This window comes from Scatophagus argus, chromosome 8 (assembly GCF_020382885.2).
Source record: "Scatophagus argus isolate fScaArg1 chromosome 8, fScaArg1.pri, whole genome shotgun sequence".
NCBI lineage: Eukaryota > Metazoa > Chordata > Actinopteri > Scatophagidae > Scatophagus > Scatophagus argus.
The window spans coordinates 576425-599282 of NC_058500.1; the positions used below are offsets into that span (position 1 = coordinate 576425).

General features: G+C 46.2%; 1 protein-coding gene and 1 long non-coding RNA gene across 3 annotated transcripts in view; one reads left to right on the forward strand and one right to left on the reverse strand.

Moving 5' to 3' along the window:
* Positions 1-7175: 7175 nt before the first annotated feature.
* The window catches only part of plxna3 (plexin A3), a 67906-nt gene continuing 52223 nt past the window's right edge, over positions 7176-22858 (reverse strand). For both annotated transcript variants that reach the window (XM_046396574.1, XM_046396573.1), the window contains exons 16-38: positions 22500-22648; positions 22299-22419; positions 21626-21762; positions 21321-21491; positions 21130-21223; positions 20538-20657; positions 19733-19852; positions 19305-19448; positions 17168-17402; positions 16734-16876; positions 15711-15866; positions 15456-15556; positions 15291-15357; positions 14963-15109; positions 14601-14760; positions 14203-14306; positions 13489-13585; positions 13299-13376; positions 13080-13192; positions 12806-12975; positions 12515-12727; positions 11895-12045; positions 7176-11010 (exon numbers count right to left, since the gene is read on the reverse strand). In XM_046396574.1, the coding sequence (XP_046252530.1) occupies positions 10915-11010; positions 11895-12045; positions 12515-12727; positions 12806-12975; positions 13080-13192; positions 13299-13376; positions 13489-13585; positions 14203-14306; positions 14601-14760; positions 14963-15109; positions 15291-15357; positions 15456-15556; positions 15711-15866; positions 16734-16876; positions 17168-17402; positions 19305-19448; positions 19733-19852; positions 20538-20657; positions 21130-21223; positions 21321-21491; positions 21626-21762; positions 22299-22419; positions 22500-22648 (3087 nt within the window). In that variant the 3' untranslated portion in view covers positions 7176-10914. The remainder of the gene's footprint in view (positions 11011-11894; positions 12046-12514; positions 12728-12805; positions 12976-13079; positions 13193-13298; positions 13377-13488; positions 13586-14202; positions 14307-14600; positions 14761-14962; positions 15110-15290; positions 15358-15455; positions 15557-15710; positions 15867-16733; positions 16877-17167; positions 17403-19304; positions 19449-19732; positions 19853-20537; positions 20658-21129; positions 21224-21320; positions 21492-21625; positions 21763-22298; positions 22420-22499; positions 22649-22858) is intronic.
* LOC124063184 lies at positions 19068-20432 on the forward strand. The gene is made up of 3 exons (XR_006844067.1): positions 19068-19239; positions 19769-20124; positions 20283-20432. It is a non-coding gene; the product is annotated as an uncharacterized LOC124063184 (long non-coding RNA).

Sequence of the window (22858 nt, forward strand, 5' to 3'; positions counted from 1 at the left end):
TTCTGATCCATTGCACCATAGTTACCGGTTACAAGGCTACGGTTCCCATTAAAGCCACCGGGCTAATGGGACGTGTCTATCACCTGGAGACTCAGGGCTCAGTCGTCTCAGAGGAAAAGCTCGTGCAGGTTCACAGCCGTGTGCATCCTGACCTAAATATCTTTCATCAAAATATCTCCATTAATGAACAGCAAGTCTCGGTGCAATCTAATCTCTGGAGAGTGCATGTTATTACCTCCAGTGAAGCTCAGAGAATAGCCTGATCCGCTGGGATGCATCTGCATGTGTATTATTTAAATTAAAATCTAGAAATGTAAATAAGAGTTTTAAAGTCATTAAATGGTGACAGTAGGACTGACATTTTCCTTTAGCAGCGAGCAGCTTGCCACAGCTCTGTATTTGATCTCATCTCCGGAGAGTTTGTGGTTAATTTTCTCCTGAGGGATTGTGGGTATTTTCATCTCACTAACAAACACTGAGAGCCTCATTAACTGCAGCTCAGACGGAGAGAAGCTTCGGTGCAGTCTAATCCCTGGATAGCAGGTCTCTCTCTCTTTACTTCAACCTGCACCAAACTGTTGAAACGTTTCCCGAGTCGGTGAACACGTGAGCGTCGTTCTGCGACGAACGCGTTTCCGCCTCCGCCTTCACCCTGAACGAGGCCGGACGACAAAAACCTGCAACGAGTCGCAGCTCAGAGCTTCTGCTCATAAGACCTGAACTCGTAGCCAAAACGTCACGGCAGCCCGAGCCTGAGGGGCCAAGACGTGAACGTGATGAAGCCAACAGTAGAATCCTGACGAGTCCACGTTATTCCTCGTTAATAATGTTCTACTGTACTGATGTGGCCTCGCCGAGCACATCGGAGGCTCCAACACGCAGCAGATCAACGGGAGGAGGAGCAGCAGCGATTCAGGTTTTCGCTTCCTTCGTCGTCATGGTGACAGAAACAGAATCGATTAAAACTTCAGCGTCTCAGCTGTCATGGCGTCCCGAAGCCTCGACTCCACCACTCGGTGAACATTAACACCACTGACGGTTCGCAAAGCGTCCTGCGGGACTCTGACACGATCTGCCGCTGGCCTCTGAAGGCCTTTCAAGCACAACAGAAAGATCTTAAAAATGTAAAAATGTTCCCGATTTAATCTTTGGGCCGTCGTAATGAAAGCACAATCAGCTGACTGGAGATGATGAAGAGGAGACAAACATCCCGCGGCTTCAGCTCAGCTCATAACGTTATTTATGATCAGCTTGGAAAATAAGAATCGAGCCACCGGCAGCATTTCCTGCCGATGCAGTCGAATCAGCTCCTCCATGTTGGATCTCATCACGTTCGCCCTGCAGCTGAAGCCATCAGACAGCAGCCGCTAACGCCAGACGCACAGCCGCGACGTGGGCTCATCAGGTTTCACTTCTACACATAAACATGAGCTCATTAAATATGAAAGTTTCCTGTTGATTCTTAATGATTAAAACAAACAAGCCAACATGAAAAAGATCAGAAAGTCCCACAAGTCATCTCTCAAGTCCCACAAACATCAGCGGAATAAAAACAAGCTGACTGAAGAGACGATGACTGTGTGTGTGTGCGTGTGTGTGTGTGTGTGCGTGTGTGCGTGTGTGTGTGTGAAGCTTTGAGCAGCAGCAGAGATGAAGAAACTCATGATTCAGCGCTTTTTACCGTTTATGATTAATGGTTAATTTGAGAGAGTGGCTGCGTGTGTGTGTGTGAGAGTGTGTGTGTGTGACACCTGTAGATGCTGACTGGGCAGCTGGTTAACTGGCAGTACAGTCTGCGTCAGGGCTTTACACACACACACACACACACACACACACACACACACTGAGCTGTAATCAAATTTTTTAATCTTTATCGAAGCTCGTTTGTCTCTGCTGCAGCTCATCGTGTTAACGAGCCGAGAGTCAGGACGCCAGCCAGCGTTTGGCCCCGCCCACCTCCAACCACAACACTGGTCTGATTGGCTGTGAAGTCACAATGATTGACAGGAAGTAACCAATCGAAGCCGGGGCGGATTTGGTCTCTGCACTTTAAATGTCTTTTGATCATCTAACGCACGCGTGTTGCATGTGGAACTTTTTAAAGTAAACCAGTTCCAATTAAAAAGTGTTTGTCAAGATGTTTTGTGTCTCTGTTGGTCTCGTCTCTGCGTGTTTGATTACCTGAAGCCGGTCTGAGGCTGCGCTGGGCGGGGCTCCTCCCCCTGCACACCTGTTGATCGTTACAGCCAATCAGCTGCCCTCTGCCTGCTGCCTTTGTGAAGCCCAGTTTCTCCACTGCATGTGCACCAGCGTCAGTCCGGCCTCTTCTGCTTTGAATTCCTGCTCGGCTTTTCCTCCTGAACCGATTTTTGTGTGTTCTTGTTCAGGTTCACCAGCAGTTTCCTGGAAAAACTTACCCGTGCGACACTCACCTGCCTGCCGCCCCACCTTAGTCTTTCATATTAGATATTAGATATTCTGTCATTACTGTGTAAAGTAGCAGTATTTGCATCAAATATAACTTGAAATACCAAAAGTAGAGGTACTCCTTTGAATGGCCCATTTCAGAGTAACATGCATCACTGGATTATGATTCTTGCTGTATGTTTTGAGTTACTGTATATCGCTGAGTAGTTTAAACTTTTATCTTATTTTACGGATGCACTGCCAAGCAGCTGCGCTTTAACTGCCTCTTCATCGTGTAAATCAGTGATGACGTGATACGAGAAACAGTCTGAGAAACATCTGCTGCTCTCAGGTTGGACCTCAGGTCCGTCCTACTTAATGGAGCAGTGAACAGCGTTTCCATAGGAACCTCCTGGGATGGAGATGATTATTCCAGGTATTAGTCAAACCCTGAGGGGTTTCCGGGGAAACGGAGTTACAGCTTTTGATAAAATTCTAGTGAACCCCTCAGTGGGCAGTATGCCTTTCTTAACTTACAGTAATACATCAATTTATTGATTATCTTGTGTATGATGAATTTCAATCTGACATGTTTTGGAGTAGACAACAGAATAACATGGCAATACTAAAAAACCTGTATCTGAGCAAATCTTAGTTACTTATGGTTTGTTTGTTCTTCATTATGATGGTTGAACTGATCTTCAGACTTTTCAGCTTGACGCTTTGAAGCGCTGCCTTAAAAAACCTTCTCTGCTTCTAAAAACCTCAGCACAACCTTGTCTTTTTGGCTGCAGCTCCTCTAATGTCCACTAGATGCTGCTGTAAGCAAACTGAGTGTATTGAAGTGAATGGGAAAACCCCCGCCATCTCTCCACAAACACAGAAGGAATCAATGAAGCGTGGATGACAAAAGCAAGTCAGAGAAGTCTGAGCGACTGTGTGTTTGACCCGCTGAACCGTTTGCCTGGACTCATGTGCTCCCATTCTGTCTCCCCCCCCCCCCGACTGTCTGTCTCTCCTCCTGTCTGTCTCTCCCTCTCTGGTGTGTTTTAATCAAGTGTATTTCCTGGTAAGACTGTGATAGCGGCTCTTTTCTTGCTGCAGCTGATAAGGCCTGCAAAGCGAGGATCATTGTTCTCCATTAATTAGTCTGTACCCTTGTCAACATTTGATGGCTGGTGGCGGCACAGCGGACCACCAAACCTGAAATCACCTTACAAGTGAGCAGATAAAACTTGTCAGTGTCTTTTAGGTCACTTTTCTCATACATTTTGATCTTGTTTTTCAGACTCTTCATCTGATGTTTAACGGTGTACTTTTACTCAGCCAGTCTTAACGTAATAACAAAATAAAAATGTAATAAAATTTGAGTCCAACTTTTCCATTACACTTTAGTGAAATCACACAAATATACAAACTCAGCAGAAGGCAATGGCAATGGTATAAAAACTGACACAGGCTATTACATGAAGAAGATTCAATTCGTCGTCATCATTACATTTAACTCAGCAAAAATGAAAGAATAAAAACAAGGCAATGGCAAATGGCCAGAAAAACAAAAAATGGGCCCTGACTACATCCTGGAAAGCACTGCATCAAGGCGATGTGTGTTTCTGCATCTGCAGTGAAAACATGTTTTTCCAGGCAGTGAATGAGCGGCGGTGCTGTGGTGCAGCGTCAGGCGGATCAGGAGGCTTCGTTGGCGGACCACGAGGATCTGCCGTGACGTCATCATACACGCTTCAGCAGTTTACAGATTTTGATGAGTCACTGATAAAGGGTCATGTTGGACGTGAGCGAGTGTCAGACAGCCCTGCTGTAAGAAGCATCCCATCAGATTCAGGTTCTGCTGCCACATTCAGGACTTTGTTTTGTTCCCAAATGCAGAGACAGTGGAACAAACCAAACGTCTCTCCTCACAGTGATCCAGTGCCCTCACACCTGATGGGATCGGGGTCTTTTCGACTGTTTATGTCCCTGTGGTTCTGACAAATCCTTCTGGTGGTTGATTACTCATTCACGTCACACCACATTACATGACATCAGTGTGTGACTCATCACGTTGTGTTTGCGTCACGAAGCCTCACGATCCGACATCTGAAGCGCCACCTGAATGAACAATCCCATCCTGAACTAAGACACAAGATCCAGTGTGAGCGGCGCTTCTCAACTGGTGGCTCAGAGACCCAAATGAGGACCAATCAGGAAACAACTTGGCCAGATCTGGGAGTTTTGTTGGCATGATGATTAAAATCCAAGACTGTTCAGGAAAGTGCTTACAGATAAAGTTCATTTGAACGCAGTGGTTCCTGATCCCACGGCAGTTGAGAAGCACCGGCACAGAATAATAATAATAATCATAGTAATAATAATCATATTATGGTACAATAAGGACATCTGACTCCCCATTGAAGCTCAACGGGGAGTCCAGTGATTTAGTTTTGCTATGGTACAATGAAGCCCGCTGGGATTGGCTGTCGGCTCGACTCGTCTGTTAGGGTCTGCAGGGGTGGGAGGGGCTTCATTGCTTAACAAGTACTTCTGTACCAATGGGTGACGATTTCCCAGTGGTATAGCAGGAAAGTTTTCCAATCGCCCATTGGAAATCAATGAGATATTGTTTCTAGCCACTACTGATTGCAAATGAAAAAATCCAAAACAATTCCTAAAAATCACCTCAACACTACCTCTTTTGTCCAATGGGAGACTGTGGTTTAATTCAGTGGTTCACTGGTTTTAAATGGGAGTTTCCTCCAATGATATCAAGCTTTGTCTTTTCAGTTGCTAGGATCACAAAAATTCAAATTCCAGTGAGGTATTAGAAGAATTCTGTTTGACAGCAATAGGAGATTATCGCTTGCCCCATTCATTTTCAACGGGGAAGCCCCGTTTCCCTCCCCCCTCTCTGCTCACCAACTCATGGAAACAGTCAGGATTAAGAGTAGGAAGAGTCGAGAGAGTTCGAAAGACTCCTCTGACTCCTGATCGATGCCTGAGTGAGGTGAGTATGATTGACAGTTTTAATCAATCAAATCGATCGATGCCTCAGTCATCCGACAAACAGGACAGGATGAGAAACGACCAACCAGAACCTCAGCTTCCAAACAATTCCAGTTCTCCTTCTCAAAACTTCAGTGTGAGTGCAATTCAACTGTTTCGGGATTCCAAGCAGGATATGATCAATAAAAAAAGAAAATGGAGACTCTTTACGCTCACTGACAGGATTTCGTGGTTTAATGTGAAACTAAACCTTCTGAATTTAAAATGATACTTTGGTACAACAGTTTCTCACAGTCGGTGGTCGTTTCCCAGCCTGTTCAGGGACGTTTTATTACATGCGTTGTGTGTTTTTGTGTGTGTGAGCGTGTTTTAGCGATAAACGTATGATGTTGAGCTTTTCTTTCTCTTAAACAAACTAATAAAATCGTGTACATCCTCCCCCAATAAATATATCTCATCATAAAAAATAAATTAAAAGAAAATAAAAAAAGATCAATAAATATCTCACCCCTGGAGAATGTTAAAAACTCTGTGTGTGTGTGTGTGTGTGTGTGTGTGCGCGGCGCAGATGGTCGGACACTGCAGCTAAAATGAGGTATCAAGCTAATCCCTGTTTGTTTTGTTTGTTGTTCCAGGAATTAGACCCGGCCCTCCCACCAGCCTCTTCAGTCTCTGTTACCTCCTCCCAGCTGTGTGTGTGTGTGTGTGTGTGTTCACAGGATGGACATGATGTTAAAATGTGTGTGTGTGTGCGCGTTATGAGAGACAACACTGAAACACACACACACAAGCTGCTTGCTGCCACAGAGGAAACTCATACGGATGTCAATTCGTCCAGAATTTAAACTGCATTACCAAGATTCCTGTTTTCCGTCTTCCTCATTCACCCTCCCCACCTTCAACAAGTTCCCTGTTAGTCCTGATCCTAGACCAGGATCAGAGCCTTCCACAACTTCACCTTCACAACACAAGCTGGAACAGTGAACGATATCAAAGGGAGGGTTTCCTCTGGATTCTCTGTTCGTGGCGCGTTGCCACAGCAACAACACAAACGCGGAGGGAAATTCTAAAACAAAGTGCAGACGACTTTGGCGGGTCCACGTAAGTGAAGGTCCGCCCCAGCCGATGAGCGGTCGGCAGCCTTTAATTGGCTCAGCTCCCCTGGAACTCTGACCAAGGCGACACCAAGAAGAGTACCAGCTACCACTGACGCTCTCTGACGACGGAGAACCAAGACAGAGCCGAGCCGAGCCGAGCCGAACCGAGCCGTACGATGGAAACATGGCCACGGCTCGGTGCTGCCTCGAAGACACGATGCACAGAACAGCACAGGTTAGAGGTGTGAAGAGAGCGGAACTTTATACTTTGCTTTGATTAAAAACATTCCTACGAAAATCAAAGTTCCTACATGTCAAATGCTGTCTTAACACAAGCACCCGTGCAAAAACTTCCTCTAAACAGACTGCTTTCAAATCAGGAATGAATCTGACAGAAGAACAAATCATTAAGACTGTGACACCGACTGAGTCCACGTCTGTTTTCAGATCTGCTGCTTCCTCGCACAGGACCGCGACGAGCCGTCCAGCAGTCCTGGATCAGGATCGTTTCTTTCTGTTTATGCCATTTTCTCTTGGTCTCTGTGCACTGGGGTTGTTTTCTCCTCCCTCAGCTGGCTTGATGGATGACATTGATCAGTATTCTCCCTCTCCTCCAGCTCGCAGTATTCCAACAGAGTCTCCTCACATCCCTCCTCCTCCTCCTCCTCCTCCTCCTCCTCCTCCTCCTCCTCCTCCTCCTTCCTCTCACTTCAGCATGCAAAAAGAGAATCTGACCTCCTCTTTCATCCTCATCCTCGTGTGTGCTACTCTAACATTTATTTATCTTTAGAACGTCACATTTTCCTCCTCTTCTTCACGTTTTTGCAAACTGACCCTCCTTCTCCACATTCAGCATGCAGCGGGCATTTCCTCCTCCTCCTCCTCCTCCTCCTCCTCCCCCACCCTTCAACGTGAGGACAGAAACTCGTCTCCTGAACCCCCAGCTTGTTTCACCCACAAAATTCTGCTCATAATTGTGACAAGGACACAAAGAGGATGAGCTCAATTTTGTTCCATTTATCACTTTCAGTTTAAAGGACAAGTTGAGATTTTTACTGAGAAAATATCTGATCAGCGATTTCAAAAGTGTTGAAGATACCAATCAGCCGATTTACATGGTGTCAGTTTAAAGAAAAGACTTTTAATTGAGCTGCAGATACGATCGGCGATTTAACGGTTGAGTTTCGACTGCAGCAGCTGCAGCAGCAGCATAAAACACACACGCGCACACACACACGCACGCACACACACACACACACACACACACACACACACACACACACACACAGGTTGCATGAACAGTGGTATAGGTATGGTAGTGGCTTCCCTCCCTATTCTATAATTAATCATCTAAAAGGCAGTCTTTTATCAGGACCCTTCCTCCTCCTCCTCCTCCTCCTCCTCACTTGGGTCCTTTTGGCCCCGAAGATTCAAACGACAGTGAAACAACAGCAAGAAAAAAAAGGTGCTTTGTAGCTTCATGGCATCGCAGAGAGCCAACAGAGAGACGCTTCAGCTGTGGTAGAACATTTTCACCTGATCCACCGGCCTTCCTCCGGAGTCTCACGGACCCGGTGGCGTGTTCAGTTTTAGAGATGGAGACGGTGAAGTGAAGTCATTTTCACCTGCTCATAGAAGAGTTAGAAGTTTTAGTATTTTCAAAAGGTCAAATATCAGCACTGAACTTAAATTTCTACATATGTTGGACCTGAAACAACTTAACAAAATGTTCTACCACAGAAAACATTGCGGTGTGTGGGGGCTTTGCCAAAGTTCTCCATCCAACATTTAGCCATCATTCTAACAAAGAATAAGAGCTTTTCACACTGGGTTCAGTTTTCTCGGATACAGTTGCTTTTAGTGTGCATTTGTTTGCCAGCATCACTCCTTTCTAAAGTAAAGGTAGAGCGGCTCCATCCTCACCAGAGGTCAGAAGAAAGAGCGGTGAGTTTGAATTTTAAGGCAAACAGTTGATAGAATTGAGACTGAGCCGGCAGTGTGAAAGCATCCTCATTCTTTTCTATACAAGAGCTCATGGAAACAAAGACTCCATCTGAAGATGCACATGCAACGACTGAACCCCTCCAAACACCACCTGAACGTCCAGGCCAGGCCTCCATCCGAAGAGCTACGCTCATGTTCTGTTTGGCAAAGAAGCACCAGAAATTCTTGTCTTTAAATCTTTGACATACAGAGCTGAGATTGAGTTCAGTTCAGCTCCTTCAGGTACCAAGCAGAACAGACTACCGTCTAATCCGGTTTGGCCCGGTTCAGCCTGGTGTCGTCTGACGTTGTGAGGACTGGGCTGGTTTGGTTTCAGTCTGATCCATTGCCCTCTCTTGGCTCTCTCTTTCTTCAGACTCTGATGTGGCATAATGTTCAGCTTTATACAAGTTCAGCTCCTTAAAATCCATACTGTCAAATCCACAAAGTTCTTATTACATGTTAACATTTCAATATTTCTTTTTTCCTTTCTTTTTGTATTCTTTTTAATTTTTATATTTTATCACCATTATTATTTTCATCTTTCTTTTTTTGTTCTTTACAATTATGGCCACAAGTCTTAAAAGTTCTTGTCCGGTTAAAACTCCACTCCAGGTTGTTTTTGATCCGGGTTTGGTCCAAGTCCGGTCCAGTTCTGACATGACACGGTCCGGTCTTTACATGGCACTGGGCTTGTAGCTTTGCACAGTATTTCCCCCTGGGCACGGTTAGCATGGCGCTGTAAAGCATGGCTGTATGTGGGTGTATGTGCAAGGTCCGACGATAAAGCGATCAAAGTTTACCAACTGGTACTGAATCCAGAACCCCATTTTCCAAGTCGCTCTGGTCCTGAAAAAGGTCAGCCAAAGCACTTTCAGAATTTCTTCCCTTCTGAAAAATTAGCAAATCAACCTGCTTATTTACAGACCTTGCCTGTGCTGGAATGTATTCAAAACACAATTCTGGATTAATTTCTGTTCTGTTATTCTGGCGAATTCCACAGTCTTCATTGGTCGGGCAGTACATTACTTAAGAGTCAATAGGATGGCCAGGAGTTAAGATGATGGCCAGAGGCCAGCATGACTGACCGATGATGGAGCAGGGTCGAGGTGCAGGAGGAATCAAAAGTTGGGTGGAAGAGGAAATGGGTAAGGTCAGAAAAGAGACGAAATGAGGAAACGGATAAAGCAAAGGAGGTCAAACACTGAGGAAATGAGGGTGAAAGGAACAAAGAAAAGAAGATGGTGGGAGGATAAGGGTTTATGGACACAGGTACTGGTCGGTCAGTAGGCATCAGGCTCAGTGTGCTGTGGTACAGAGTGATTGTCCAGAGAAAAAATATTGAGTGGTTATTTAAAGAGCAAACTTCTAAATCCTGATGAGGCTTGGCTGAACAGTCCAAGGTCAAGTCAGATGGTGTCAACTCAAACACTCACTTTCCTGTTGTTTTCCACTTGGCTTCCACGTCTTTCAAAATGAAGCAGTGATTTCAAGGTCCAATCAAGTCATTAGTTTTTGGAACATCCATTTATTTGCTTCCTTCATCTTTGTTAAAGCTTGCAACAACCTCCTGAATCCTTTACAAACAAGTTAAACATTGACTTTGATGCCTTCTTCCTTAGAGGTTGACCCGAATGCCTTGTGGTTAATCACGAACCTTCCACACAAGGGTAAGGATTCAAGGTAAAGATAAATGAGCCAAAATAAAGACATCAGCAAAGAGGTTCAGCGGTTGGTAAGGCTCGACTTGACCTTTTGATATTTAGCCTGGATTCTTCCACACTACAACCACTCTCTTAGGGCAAGACCAGGCCTGTTGATCTTCTGACTACCAGCTTAGTTTCTGAACAAGTTTGCGGATTTGACAGAAACTTGACTTGACCTTTTGCTCTTCAAGCCAGCATCTAGAAAGTTCTACACCAGGCTTTGAATCCTGCAGTCAGGTCCATTAGTCCCCATCCTTTGTGTGATGAAACCTGACACAGTCTTCAGCCTCGTTTCCACAGCCATGCCCCCTTGTTTTGATCCCTGATTACACCTGCAGCAAATTTAAATCCAAATCCAAACTGACAGATGCATCTAAAACGTTCGCTTTTCCCCTCCAAATGACTTCCACCATGAAACCATGTTGTAAATGCATCCGGTTTGGAACTCTCTGACCTTCAGCCCCAAAACCCACCAAATGGAGGTAGTTGGGATCAGAGCCAGCCAATTAACCAATCTTCAGATCAATCAATCCATCCACTGACACATAAGTTGCAGATAGATTGATTGCTAAAGGGCCGGAGCAGTGACTTTCAGTTCGGTCCAACACTGAGAAGTTCAGCTGACTGTTCAAACAGTTCAGAAAATCAAAATGCCTTCACTTCCCCCTCCCCCGTTCTTCTTCCCCATCCATCCTCCAGTCCATCGGTCCATCGGTCCATCCTCAGCTGCTTCCAGACATCAGGTTGATGGCTTGCTCCAATTTGTGCCTCAGTTTGTGTTTACGGCAGTACCCATCCCGATCCAGTGCCGTCAAGATCTGCAGGGAGAGAAGAAAATAATCGTAAAGTTTTTCCTGACTGTGTCAATGAAACGTCCAAAGCCAAATCATCCCCTGGGATGGATGAACACTTTTAGTCACAATATTGGCCAGTTTTCAAGGGGGGAGGTGGGGTGGCACTGCCAGTTATTATCGGTCCCTAATAAACGGATCCCCATGACTTTAGAGACTCCTGACTTTTCATTTTGTGAGTAACCACGAGCTTTTTATTTATTGAAATGTCTCACTGATTGTCACTGAATCACATCCCAGAGTCCTGTTTATGAGTGAAGGTAAGACCAACATGAGATCGATGTCCTGGACTATCTTGGTGAGGAGCTGATTCTGAAGGTAAAGCTCTGGTTGTATATTTGAAGAGCCCTTTTCCAAAACGCGATAAACGCCAATTTAAAAAAAATTTGTCATGTTTGTCGAGTTTGTCATGCTATTTTGCTTTGTACTGAACATATTCACTGCTCCATCAATGCTATATTTCCTTGTTTATAATGTACTGCAAGATACAGTTTCTTTCCAAACCGCGATAAGCGCCGAACCTATTTTTAGCCAAAATGCGGTATATCCTCTCGACCAATCAGAATTTGGTGAGTGTTCATATGACACAAGTGAAAAGGCAGCATCCAAAAGTCCAGAACGTAAATACACCAAAAGACCGGAACGACATCAGTCAAGTACAGTCGCTTGTGCAACAGTCCAACGGAGAAGGCGCCCGTTTGCAAGATGACCTTCACTTTTTCGCTTCAGAATTGGCTAGTTTAATACCATTTTGTAGGTTTCTCCTTTCCGACAACAAGCATGCTAACATGACATGGAAGTACTGATAATAAAACTGGTATCAACAAGAGAAGTAACCCCACCCCCCTCACCTCTTCCTTGTACTTGTTGATGTAGAAGTAAAGCTCACTGAGCGCGCTCAGTGTGTTGAACTCGTTGCCATGGAGACGGGACTGTTCCACCAGATAGGCGTCCATGTCCTGGTCACTGATGCTGGGCATTTTGGCAATATCCCTGTAGTACCTGTAAGGCACATGTAGACAGACACACACACACACACACACACACACAGTTGTAGTGTATGACCTCAAGCCTTACTGATTGTCTCAACAAGCTAATGTGCCGCTTTAAGGTTAATTTACTCAGATGATTACATGAACGTCAAAGTCTCCCGTAGTAACTGCAACTGCTTAACTTTTGCCCAAAGGGCAACTGCCTCATTAGCTGTTAATATTAATTGATACGATTGAAGTCATTTCACATCACATTGTGCCTTTAAGTGAAGCTAGAAATGTGTTTTACTTCTCGTTCCTACAGCTGAACGTCTGAGCTTCACTGGCTAGACTGATGGACAGAGTACGACAATATAAGGCTGTTTGGTCATTAGCCTCGTTAAGAGTATTCATTTGTTAGAATGTTAGCCACATAGGTCTTGTTGTTGTTGTTGTTGTCTTGTAGCTGTGTGTTACTGACTGCTTAGCATGTTTGCTACCTCTCCACCCAGCTCTTGTAGTTGGGGATGTCTTTAGCGTAAAGCAGCTTGTTGGACGGCGAGTCTTTGCCCAGCCGATGTTCCGATGTCGAGCAGGAGTCCATGAACGTCTGAGCGACGACCGACAGACAGGCGTCGGTGATGCTGCTCTTATGAATGTCAAACACAAACTGAGGATTCTTTATGACGTTGACCCAGAACCTGAGAGGAAGGCTGCGGACACACAGAGAGGAAAGATCTGTCAGACGCTGTCATCTCAAGGGAGGAATCTGTTGTTGGATTTTCTCTCACCAGTTGCTCTTCCAGGTGTGTCGGACATCTGGGTCGCTGATCTGTCGTTTGTCAGCCTGCTCATCCAGGAAGTCAAACATGTATTTGATAGCCAATGGGAGAGCAGAGCCTCGGTGGGCGGTGCTAAACACAGTCTCAAACAGGTCATCTACAAACTTCTGCAGCGTCCCCTGGTTGTGGAAGGACCAGAGCAGGACATTAAATACTTTAACAGCTGTGACTCATTGCTGTGTGTGTGTGTGTGTGTGTGTGTGTGCGTGTGTGTGTTTGTTACCTTGGTAGCCAGCAGTCTGGTCAGGTAGATCTCAGAAACCATCTTGCTGCCTCGGTCTCCTTCTCTCTGATCACTGTGCTCGTGATTCTTCACCAGGTGCCACAGTTTAGTTCCTGAAAACAGTCAACACATACTGTGCAGTACAGTACACACAGTATACTGCGTGTACTGTACTGCTCAGAACAAACATTGCTACTGCTATGGCTTCTGCAGCAGTACCTGTCTCCTGGTCTGGAGTGATCATAGGAGCTCTGGATCTCAGACTGTCAGGACTGCTGGATGTGCGAAGCAACGACTCTGAAGACACAAAGACAGAGAGAAGTTATCTTCTGCCATTAGTTTGTGAGTGTGTGTGTGTGTGTGTGTGTGTGTGTGTGTGTGTGTGTGTGAGAGAGAGTGTGTGTTGTACCGTATCTGCTCAGCGATCTGGTGAAGGTGAAGGAGTTGGCGATGTTGTAGGCAGAAACCTGCTTCTGGACGAGCGCCACCAGGGAGCCGTCTGTTACCTAGCAACACACAGCCACACATCAGTCAATCAGCCAATCGCCCCATTAATCAGCTGACTAATTATCCACTCAGTCAGCTAACTCAGTGGATTCTTATCCCGTCCACGATCTGGATGCTGTCCACATGTGTCACTGCAGGAGCTGACAGAGAAGCACGACTCAATCAGAGGACTGAGGCTGAGGAGGGAAGCGCGTTGTCTCCTCACAAGAAAACGTATTAATGAAAACATATTAATATTTAATAACTTTCATTTCTATGAGATAATTAAAATCTTCCTCGTTAGAAACAGAAACACCAGGCTGCATCATCCACAACACAAATCTGTTCTTCAGGAGGAGACGCAAGCACAAACACAAACACAGTGTGTGTGTGTGTGTGTGTGTGTGTTTGAGAACCCGCCTTCCTTATGGGGACAAAATGCAAGTCCCCACAACATGAATCATTAAATATCAGGGTGAAGAGTTGCTTTAAGGTTAGGCTGAGGTTAGCGTTTGGTTCAGGTAAGTTTAGGATCAGACAGGTGATGCTGATTGTTATGGTCAGGTGGTTAAACGTCCAGGAAATGAATGGAAACACGACTGTGTGTGTGTGTGTGTGTGTGTGTGTGAGTGTGCACCTGGTAGTGAGCCAGTGTGTTCAGTCTCTTCCAGTCGCTCTCGATCTTGGTGGTCACGTCTTCGTCCTGCAGGATGATCCTGGTCAGTCGGCCCTGGCGCCACTCTGACAACACAAACATGTGGTTAGCGAGTTTCAGCCCAGCACAGCCTGACTTATCTTACTCTATTATGGACACATCAACGAGCCACACTGCTGTCCTTCATCAGCAACAACACACACACATATACACTATAATTTATTCACAGACCCCACCAGAACCCCAAATGTGGATTCATCTACTGCTGAAAATAGTCCCCAAACTGTTCTGTGTTTGATAAAAACTACAGCGAACATCAGCTGATAGAGTCCTGTGTGTGTGTGTGTGTGTGGGTGTGTGTGTGGGTGTGTGTCTGATACCGAGGTCCATGTCGTCGGCCTGAGGCCTCTGAGAGAACGGGATCCCTTTGTAAACGGCGTCCAGCAGTTTGTCTTTGACCTGAGTCACCGTGTCGCAGTTCAACACCTTCACCGGCACCTCCGTCCCCGCCTCGCCCTCCGGAGGGATACACATCAGAGTCTGACAGAGACGGACACAGACAGACAGACATTTGCCTGAGATTTTTTACACTTTCTCAGTGTGTTTGCCATGCTGTGGCTGTGAGAGGCCATCTGACCATCAAGTTCAACATGTCACAGTGAAAGAATCAGCATCCAGATCTCACGTGTGTGTGTGTGTGTGTGTGTGTGTGTGTGTGTGTGTGTGTGTGTGTCTGTGTTACCAGCTGCTTGTAGTCGATCTGCTGTCGGATGAGTTTGTCTTCGCTCAGAGAGTAGCGAGCCTCTCCGGTGATGGCGTCGATCGGTCCCTTCTCCATCTGCTGCTTTATGGCACAGTACAGCATGAAGAGAGGCTCACCTGCACACTCCTGACAGACAGACAGACAGACAGACAGACAGACATGTCACATCTGAAGCCTTTCACCATTGCAGGTTGATTGGTCAAACAGACTAAAGAGGAAGAAGTTCATGAGGTCACGTAGGAAGATGAGGAAGAAATGAAGGAAGGAAGGAGACGGGATTCAAAGGAAGGAAGACATGACGGCTTACCTTGAGGAATCGATGCAGCAGGAAGGTGAACCAGTTTGTCAGCATCTTCTCAGCTACAGACTCGGTCCTGAACACACACACACACACACACACACAGGTCAAAGGTCAGGTCCATGTTCTTTTTATTTTAGATGGTCTCAGTGGTGATGAAGATGCAGGACGGACCTCCTCAGCAGTAGTTTGGGATGGTTCCTGTTCTCCAGGTTCTTCTCGATCAGGTCGGCCAGCAGCTGTTTTAACACCACTGTAGCGTATTCCATTCGACCCTGACAGGAAACGTTCAGTTAATAACGTTTATCTTCTGTGAAAACCACCTTCCAACTATCAACACCTTCAAAAGGTCAACGACAAGAACTGACAGACCGTCTAATGACAGCCATTAGAAGGTGTTAATTATACATACAGGTCATTAACAGGTACCTGCAGAGCCGCCATCAGCAGCGAGGCCACGTTGCCCCGGTCCCTCATGGAGAAAGACCTCTGAGCCTCCAGAGTGTGGATGAAGGTCAGCAGGAACATCTTGTTGTTGAGCAGCTGACTGAACAGACGCAGAGCTTTCTCCACGTTAGCCGGAGACTGAAACACACACAAATGTAAGAAGGTAACGCAATGCATGCTGGGTGTTGTAGCTTTTCTTCCTTTTCAGGATTCCTCGGCCTCTTTAGCACCAGCTTCAAAACTCTTTGGCTCTTTAGATGCCAAAGATGAACAGACCATCTTCTCAGCAGTGAAAAACTTCCTGATTAGACTGACATTCTTTTGCCAAAGTAACATCTTTACAGCGTGCTCTAAGTACTTTTCTTTACGTACAGCAAACGATCTGAATACTTAGACACACATATAGAAATAATTAATTCAGGTGGCTTTCTGAGAAAATATTTAAATGCAATAAACATTTTTATTTCATTCATTTGGTAATTGTAAATTTGTAAGACTCACATTAATATTTACGGTGGAGTTAAATATCTTACAGTGAAATTAACTCCACCGTTCTGAGCAGTTGGCTGTATATACTGAAACACAAAGCCCTAATTTTCATGGAAAGCCCAATAAATCTAAACGAGGAGAAAGATTAAAGCGTGCAGGAACATTAAAAGGACTCAGACTGGATTAAGAAGACCGAAAACCTCTGGAGCTGAAACGGCTCCTCTGAGAGCAGAGTTTCAGTCAAAGAAACTTTTCTGCCACTTCTCATCCAATTCATGGAAATCCTTCCACCCAGAGACTGATCTACTTCCACACCTCGTTATTAGGATCTGAGAAAATCTAATTCGGAGAACAGAGGCTCAGTGGCTCAGAGCTTCCTGCTGGGTTCGCTTAATTAAAGCTGCGTTCGGGCCCAGACGCTGTGGAGGTTTCGCTTTGCAGAGAGTTTAAAAGCAGCTCGGGCTGTGATGTCACTGTGTTTGCTCTGCGGATGTGAGATGTGATGTTTGTACATACGTCGAGCTCTTTGAGGACCGGGTGTTCTTCTATTCCGGGGAACATGACCCTCATGGTGTAGGTCCGATACTCCAGGAAGGGAATCTTCACTCCGTCCATGTCGTTGGTCAGTTCCTGGATGTCTGTCTGCAGCTCTGCAAAGGCTGCGGGGAGGAAGAAGAAGGAAAGGAAGTTAACCCCCGTTTGTTAACACCTGAGGGCAAAGCCAGGTGATGGGCTTATGCAGGTAACTTCAGGAGTAACTCTGTGGCCGTAAGTTGTACTCCCAAAGTGAGTACTCCGTCGTACTCCCAACATGAGGTTCACTGCCTCTCTGAACTGCTCTGAGCAGGTTGTCTTCAGGGTTAACTCTGTTAGATTTGGCCGTTAACGTTTCTAGAAACTCCTCATATCCAGACATCGTGGTTGAGTGTTCTCCTCGCGCCCAAACGTACCCTCCTTGCACTCTAGCGCCACCCGGCTCTCCAGGTTGTCCATCTGCAGCTGGAGGCGTTTGAGCGTGCGGTCGGCGTCGCGGGTCTTCCTCTTGTAGGCGATCAGCACGGCGATGATCGCTATGAGCAGCACGCCTCCGCCTGCTCCAATGCCGATGATGGCAGGCAGCGTGAGGGCGCTGTCGGAGTAGATGTGGAGCGTACCCGGGGAGTACTCCAGACCACCGACGAGGATCTGCAGACGGGGAGAGACAGCGTTACATCAGGAAGAGATCTGAAACACTTCTGGTACTGACACACTCAAAATACTGAGCAGTTTCATTAAAGTCTGAACACAAAGGTTTTATTCAGAGTTGGTCAACTTGTTGTTTATTTCAGTTCAGGCTGGTTTCTTTTCATACAGAAAAAACCTCAAGCAAACCAAAATAAATCACTTGAGTTGACTTCAGAAGGTGTTTGGTTGTATTTTTTTGTTTAATAAGGAAAATACATGCAAGAATATTTCCTTTCTGGCCGGTTTGTGAGCTTGTTAGCATGCTAGCTTCAGTAGATTTTTCTGCTACACAACACGACGTCAGCTCTGTTGTTTCTCCACAGGCTGTTGATGTTGGCTCAGTTTTTTAATGTTTTCAAGTGTTCTGTCTTAAAAAGTGTTTGGAGTCTACAGTCGACTTCTTCACTCTCCTGCTAGCAACTGCTGATTTCGCTCATCTTCATCCCACAACACAAAGCACAGCTGGCTCGACTCGAGCTCAGACCCGCAGAGTTCAAGAGACCAGACCGGCAGGACGTCCTGTAGTGGGTCTCGGTGTGGCTGTTGTGGTGAGTGCTGTGCTCAGATCAGCACTACGGTCTGATTGACTGAACAACACGAGTTGGTCTCGTGGAGGACTGGAAAGAAGGGGGTCCGGTCCCAGTGCTAGAGTCTGGTTCTGGTTTTGAGGTGGGTCCTAGTGTGTCTGGCTGGCAGCAGAGACTGGTAGAAACGCACACACACACACACGTGTGCATACACTGTTATGGTTTGGCTTAGTATGTTTTCTGTGGTGCTTTTCTTTTTGTGCTCTCTGTTCCTCTTGCAGAGCCTGGGTGTGGCTGGGGGTGACAGGGGTGTGGCTGGGGGTGTGGCAGGGGGGGGTGACAGGGGTGTGGCTGGGGGTGTGGCAGGGGGTGTGGCTGACTCCTCCTCCTGTTGGCAGCTGAGGCACACCTGAGTTCTATCAGTCTATTCTCTCCACTTTATAAGCCTGGCCTCCACTCCTGCTTGCTGCCACATTATTGTACGCTCTACCTCTGCATGCTGTTCACCTGTTACCTGAATCGAGATTCTCCTGCCGAAGATTTCTTCCTGGCAGCCAGCTCCCTGCCTCCACAGCCTGCTTTTGTTGCTGGATTTAGTTTGTGGAGTGATTAAAGAACTTTTGTTCCCACTCACCAGTCTACTTTGGGGTCCTGGTCTTAAACGAACTTAACATACACATTCATATTGTATGTGAATTCATTATCTCTGTTGTCTCCTGTGTTAATGTTTTATTAGAGTGTCTCCTTTTACGGTCTGTACATATCGATCATTAAACAGATGAAAGCTCACATGAACAAAGTGATGAATTAGAGATGAGGATGATGAACTGATGAGCAAGAGAGGAAGCAGCAACATGACATTCTGTATTGATTAATAATCAATAGCTTTAATAATGTATCAATAGTTTGGCAGAAATAAGGCTGTTCACTGGCTTCTCTTTCAATGTGTGTGTGTGTGTGTGTGTGTGTGTGTGTGAGACATCAGACCAATTACCCATAACTCCCTGCAGCTTCACTTAATGACTTTCACCTTTATAAGCCCCTCTCTCTCTTTTCTTCATCTCCTCCTCTTCACTCCCTTCTCTCCTCCCCTCTTCTCCTACCCTTTTGTCCTCTCTTCCTCTCCTACTTCCCCTCCATCTTTTTCCTTCTTCCTCTCCTTTATTTCTTGCTTCTCACCTTCTTCTCTTTGTTTATTTCTTTCCTTCCTGTCCGTAAAACTATAACATGAAGGAAATGTAATCACTTCAAACTCCTGCAAAGTTGTTTTGGTAAGTGCTTAACCAATCATGTTCAGTTGTCAGTGACAGGTGAAAAGAAAGAGGGAGGGGCTTACCAGGACTCGCTGTTCCCCCGTGAGATCTGGCGAATCACAGAGCAGCTGGTTCTCTGACACAGTCAACAGGCAGGGAGACTCTCCAATCAGAACCGTGTAGTTCAGACGGTTGTTACCGGGAGCAGGAGGGATCAGGTTTTTACCCTGAGACCGGAGGAGGCAGGATTTCCAAACAATGTTAGAAGTAAAAGGGATCAATAAAATTTTATCTTCTTTTTATCTATTTAAAAAAAACATAGAAAAAAACATAAAAAAGATAGCAGAAAATAGAAATACTCAAGTACAAGTACTTTAACTGCACTCACGTACAATATTTCAGTAAATGTACTCTGCAGAACTGCCTGACAAACACACACCTGTTGAGTCCACTTGTGTATAAATACTGCGGGTGAGTCAGACTGCTGCACTTCCTGTGTGTTTTCTCTCACCTTGAGGATGATGGGTGACCCTGGTTTCACCTCCAGGATCCCAGAACTCCCCAGGGGGTCAAAGGTCGGGTTGGGGTAGTGCGTGAAGGCGGTGGAGTTCAGGATCAGCAGAGAAGAGACCTGGACAGCATGACAATATTGATATGATATTAATAAAAACAATAAGGTTCATATGTTACATGTTGGTAAAGGACAGAGCTCCTGTCGGACTGAACACTACGATCAACCCTTCAACCAGTTCAGTAGTCGGCCTTTGACTGGGACAGACTGGAACAATCCAACCCATCTATACCTGAGGTACAGGGATCTGTCTACCCTCTTCATCTGCTGTGGTGTTCCACAGGGTCTCGTCCTCGGTCCTGTTGTGTTGGCCTCGTATGAGCAGCTGGATGGTAAATAACTTCTCTTCTCTGACTCCGGACCAGCAGGTCAAGTGCTTGATTCGTTTCGATTCTGTCCGGCGGAGAATGTGAACTCAGGCCGACTGAGCCTCAGGCGGAGATGAACACGATCATTCAGTCTTGACCGGCTGTTCTTCTCTCCTCGGCAGAACATCCCTGGATCGTCTGGTCCAAAACGCTCCAGCAGAGCCTTAGAGCCTTCATTCAGCTAATTCAGAATCCAGTTCCAGACTCATGCCATCACTTCTGGACTCCTGCTGAGTCCTGCACGTGGCCTGAACTCCCAGTCAAGTGATTATCTTCTGTTATCTTACTGTTCTCATTGAAATGTTTCACATTTTCTGTTTCTAATAAATCATAATTCCTGTCCTGAGCTATTAACACTCCTGCTGTGTGTGTGTTACCTGATCAAAGATGAAGCCGAACTCGTCTGGGTGCAGCGCCCCCTCTGGTGGGTTTGGTTTACTGTAGACCAAACCAGGAGCCAAACACGTCATCGTGCTGTCGTTGACCACAGTACAGAACTGAAAAAAGGAAACTATGGTCATTTTCTCAGACATTTCACTTTGTTTTGTAGACAAACAAGATTTCAGGCCGAAAACTAACTGAACAAATGAAATGAGGAAAAAAACAGGAAAAAAAAAATCACTGATGAAAAGTGATGAAGGGTCACATGACAAAAGGGAGCCTATGAGATTCGACCTCATCAGGATCAGTTTGGAGGCCTGAGAGAGTAAAACTATCAGCTGTTAACAATTAAGACTTTGTGTGACATACCCATGAATGAGGCAGTAACAGTGTCTGTAAAATACCCACAGGGTACATTTTACTGCACAACAAGTACTTTTTATGCTTCAGGCACCAGCTGGGCTGTTGCTTGAAGTGGAGTGTTGTATTAGTACTTTTATTTACGTGAAGGATCTGAGTACTTCCTGATCATGCTGAGACTTTGTGCCCTGACGTGATTTTGTGCTTCAGGTTTCAGGTTGTTCTCACATTACTGGTTTCCACTCCTCCGTACTTGGCTCGGACTTTGGGCTCCTGGATGGTCAGCAGGTTGGTTCCTGTCACTGTGATCACCGTACTGCCACTGCACACACAAACACACACCCTCCGGTTACAGATCAACGCTCGGATTGATTACTGGGTTCTCATTCCTGAGGAGGACGTGGGTCTGGGGCATTTACTTGAGGATGGTCCAGTTCGGCTCGATGCTGGTGATGGTCGGGTCCTCGGTGTAGATGTATTTGATCTCTGAGCTCGTCACTTCGGCTTTGTCAATCATCAGGCGGATGGGGGCGGGGCCAGAGCCCGACAGAGAGGCGGGAGTTATGCAGATTATTTCCCGATTGGTCCGTCTGGAACAGAAGGAACAGGAGAGGAGATCGATGATTGGTCGGTCACTCGGTCACTTACATCATATGAGGTTTTACTGACCGCGTTTTATCTTTTCAGTAATAAGAACTCATAAATTCAACAGAGCTGAACTGACTTGACAAACAGACACTCCTCCTTGTCGATGTAAACGGTGACCGAGCTGCCGGCGTCCAGGTGTCGACCCGTCACTGTGAGCCTGGTTCCCCCAGAAACAGGCCCCTTCTCTGGACGAACTCGAGCGAAACTGGGGCTCTGCAGGAGCAGAAGGAGGAGGAGGAAGAGAAGGAGGAGGAGGAGGAGGAGGAGGAGGAGGAGGAGGAATTAGGCACCAGGACAGGTCAGCAGTAAATACTACTTGTTGAGATTATCAGTGGCTGTTGTTGCCATGGAAACGCTTGCTGAAGTCCATATAAAAACAAAAGCATGACGGTACAAGATTAACATTGATCCAAAAATAGAATCTTGTTTAAACAATGAGAACAACTGAAGCTGATCGACAGGTAAAAGAACAAAACTGATCTCACAGCATCTAAACATCCACATTTTATTCCTTTAACTTTGAGAATTTCTCCAGCTGCTTGTTAAAATCCCACGTGCACGTTAGTGCTGAAAGCACCTGAAACACCTGTGGACGTTTCGTCATCAATACGCCAATAAACATCAAACATCATCAGTCACAGACTTCGACAAATGGATTATATTTCGTCTTTTCTTTATCTTTTTGGTTGAAAGTTACATTTTTGTTGTTGTTTTTGTTTACTCAGAGCACTTTAGTGTCCCTCACTCACCACGAAGGAGTACGTCTGGGTGGACAGCGTTCGGTACTCGGCGCTGCAGACGCCGATGCAGAGCTCGACGGGGCCGCCTGGAGAGTGAGGGAGGAGGGCCTCGGCCATGTCGCACACGATCCTGCAACCACACGCGCAGAGACACGGCGTCAGCACACGCCTCCGCCACACGCTCAGACCAACACGCCGACTCACACTCACCTCTCGGCGCTGATGTACTGCGACGGGACCGGATTGCAGCGGACCCCCGCCACCTGAACGTGGGCGATCTCCTTCACCTGCAGACCCAGGTTCTCCCCCTCTATCGTCACCCGTGTCCCCCCCTCACGAGGACCCGTCAGAGGGTCAATCTGTGGGGGCGGAGATCAGGTGCTTACACACCAGACAAGACGGAACCGAACGAACTGCACTGCCAGACTTTTACTTCAGAGCACCTTCACAGAGTGGCATGAGTACTTTCACTGAAGCGATCTGATTGGATGATATTTTCACAGTCTTTCCGATCCGTGACTGATAGCAACCCTTCTTGTAGAGGCAGAAACAGTTGGAGTATTAAAGAC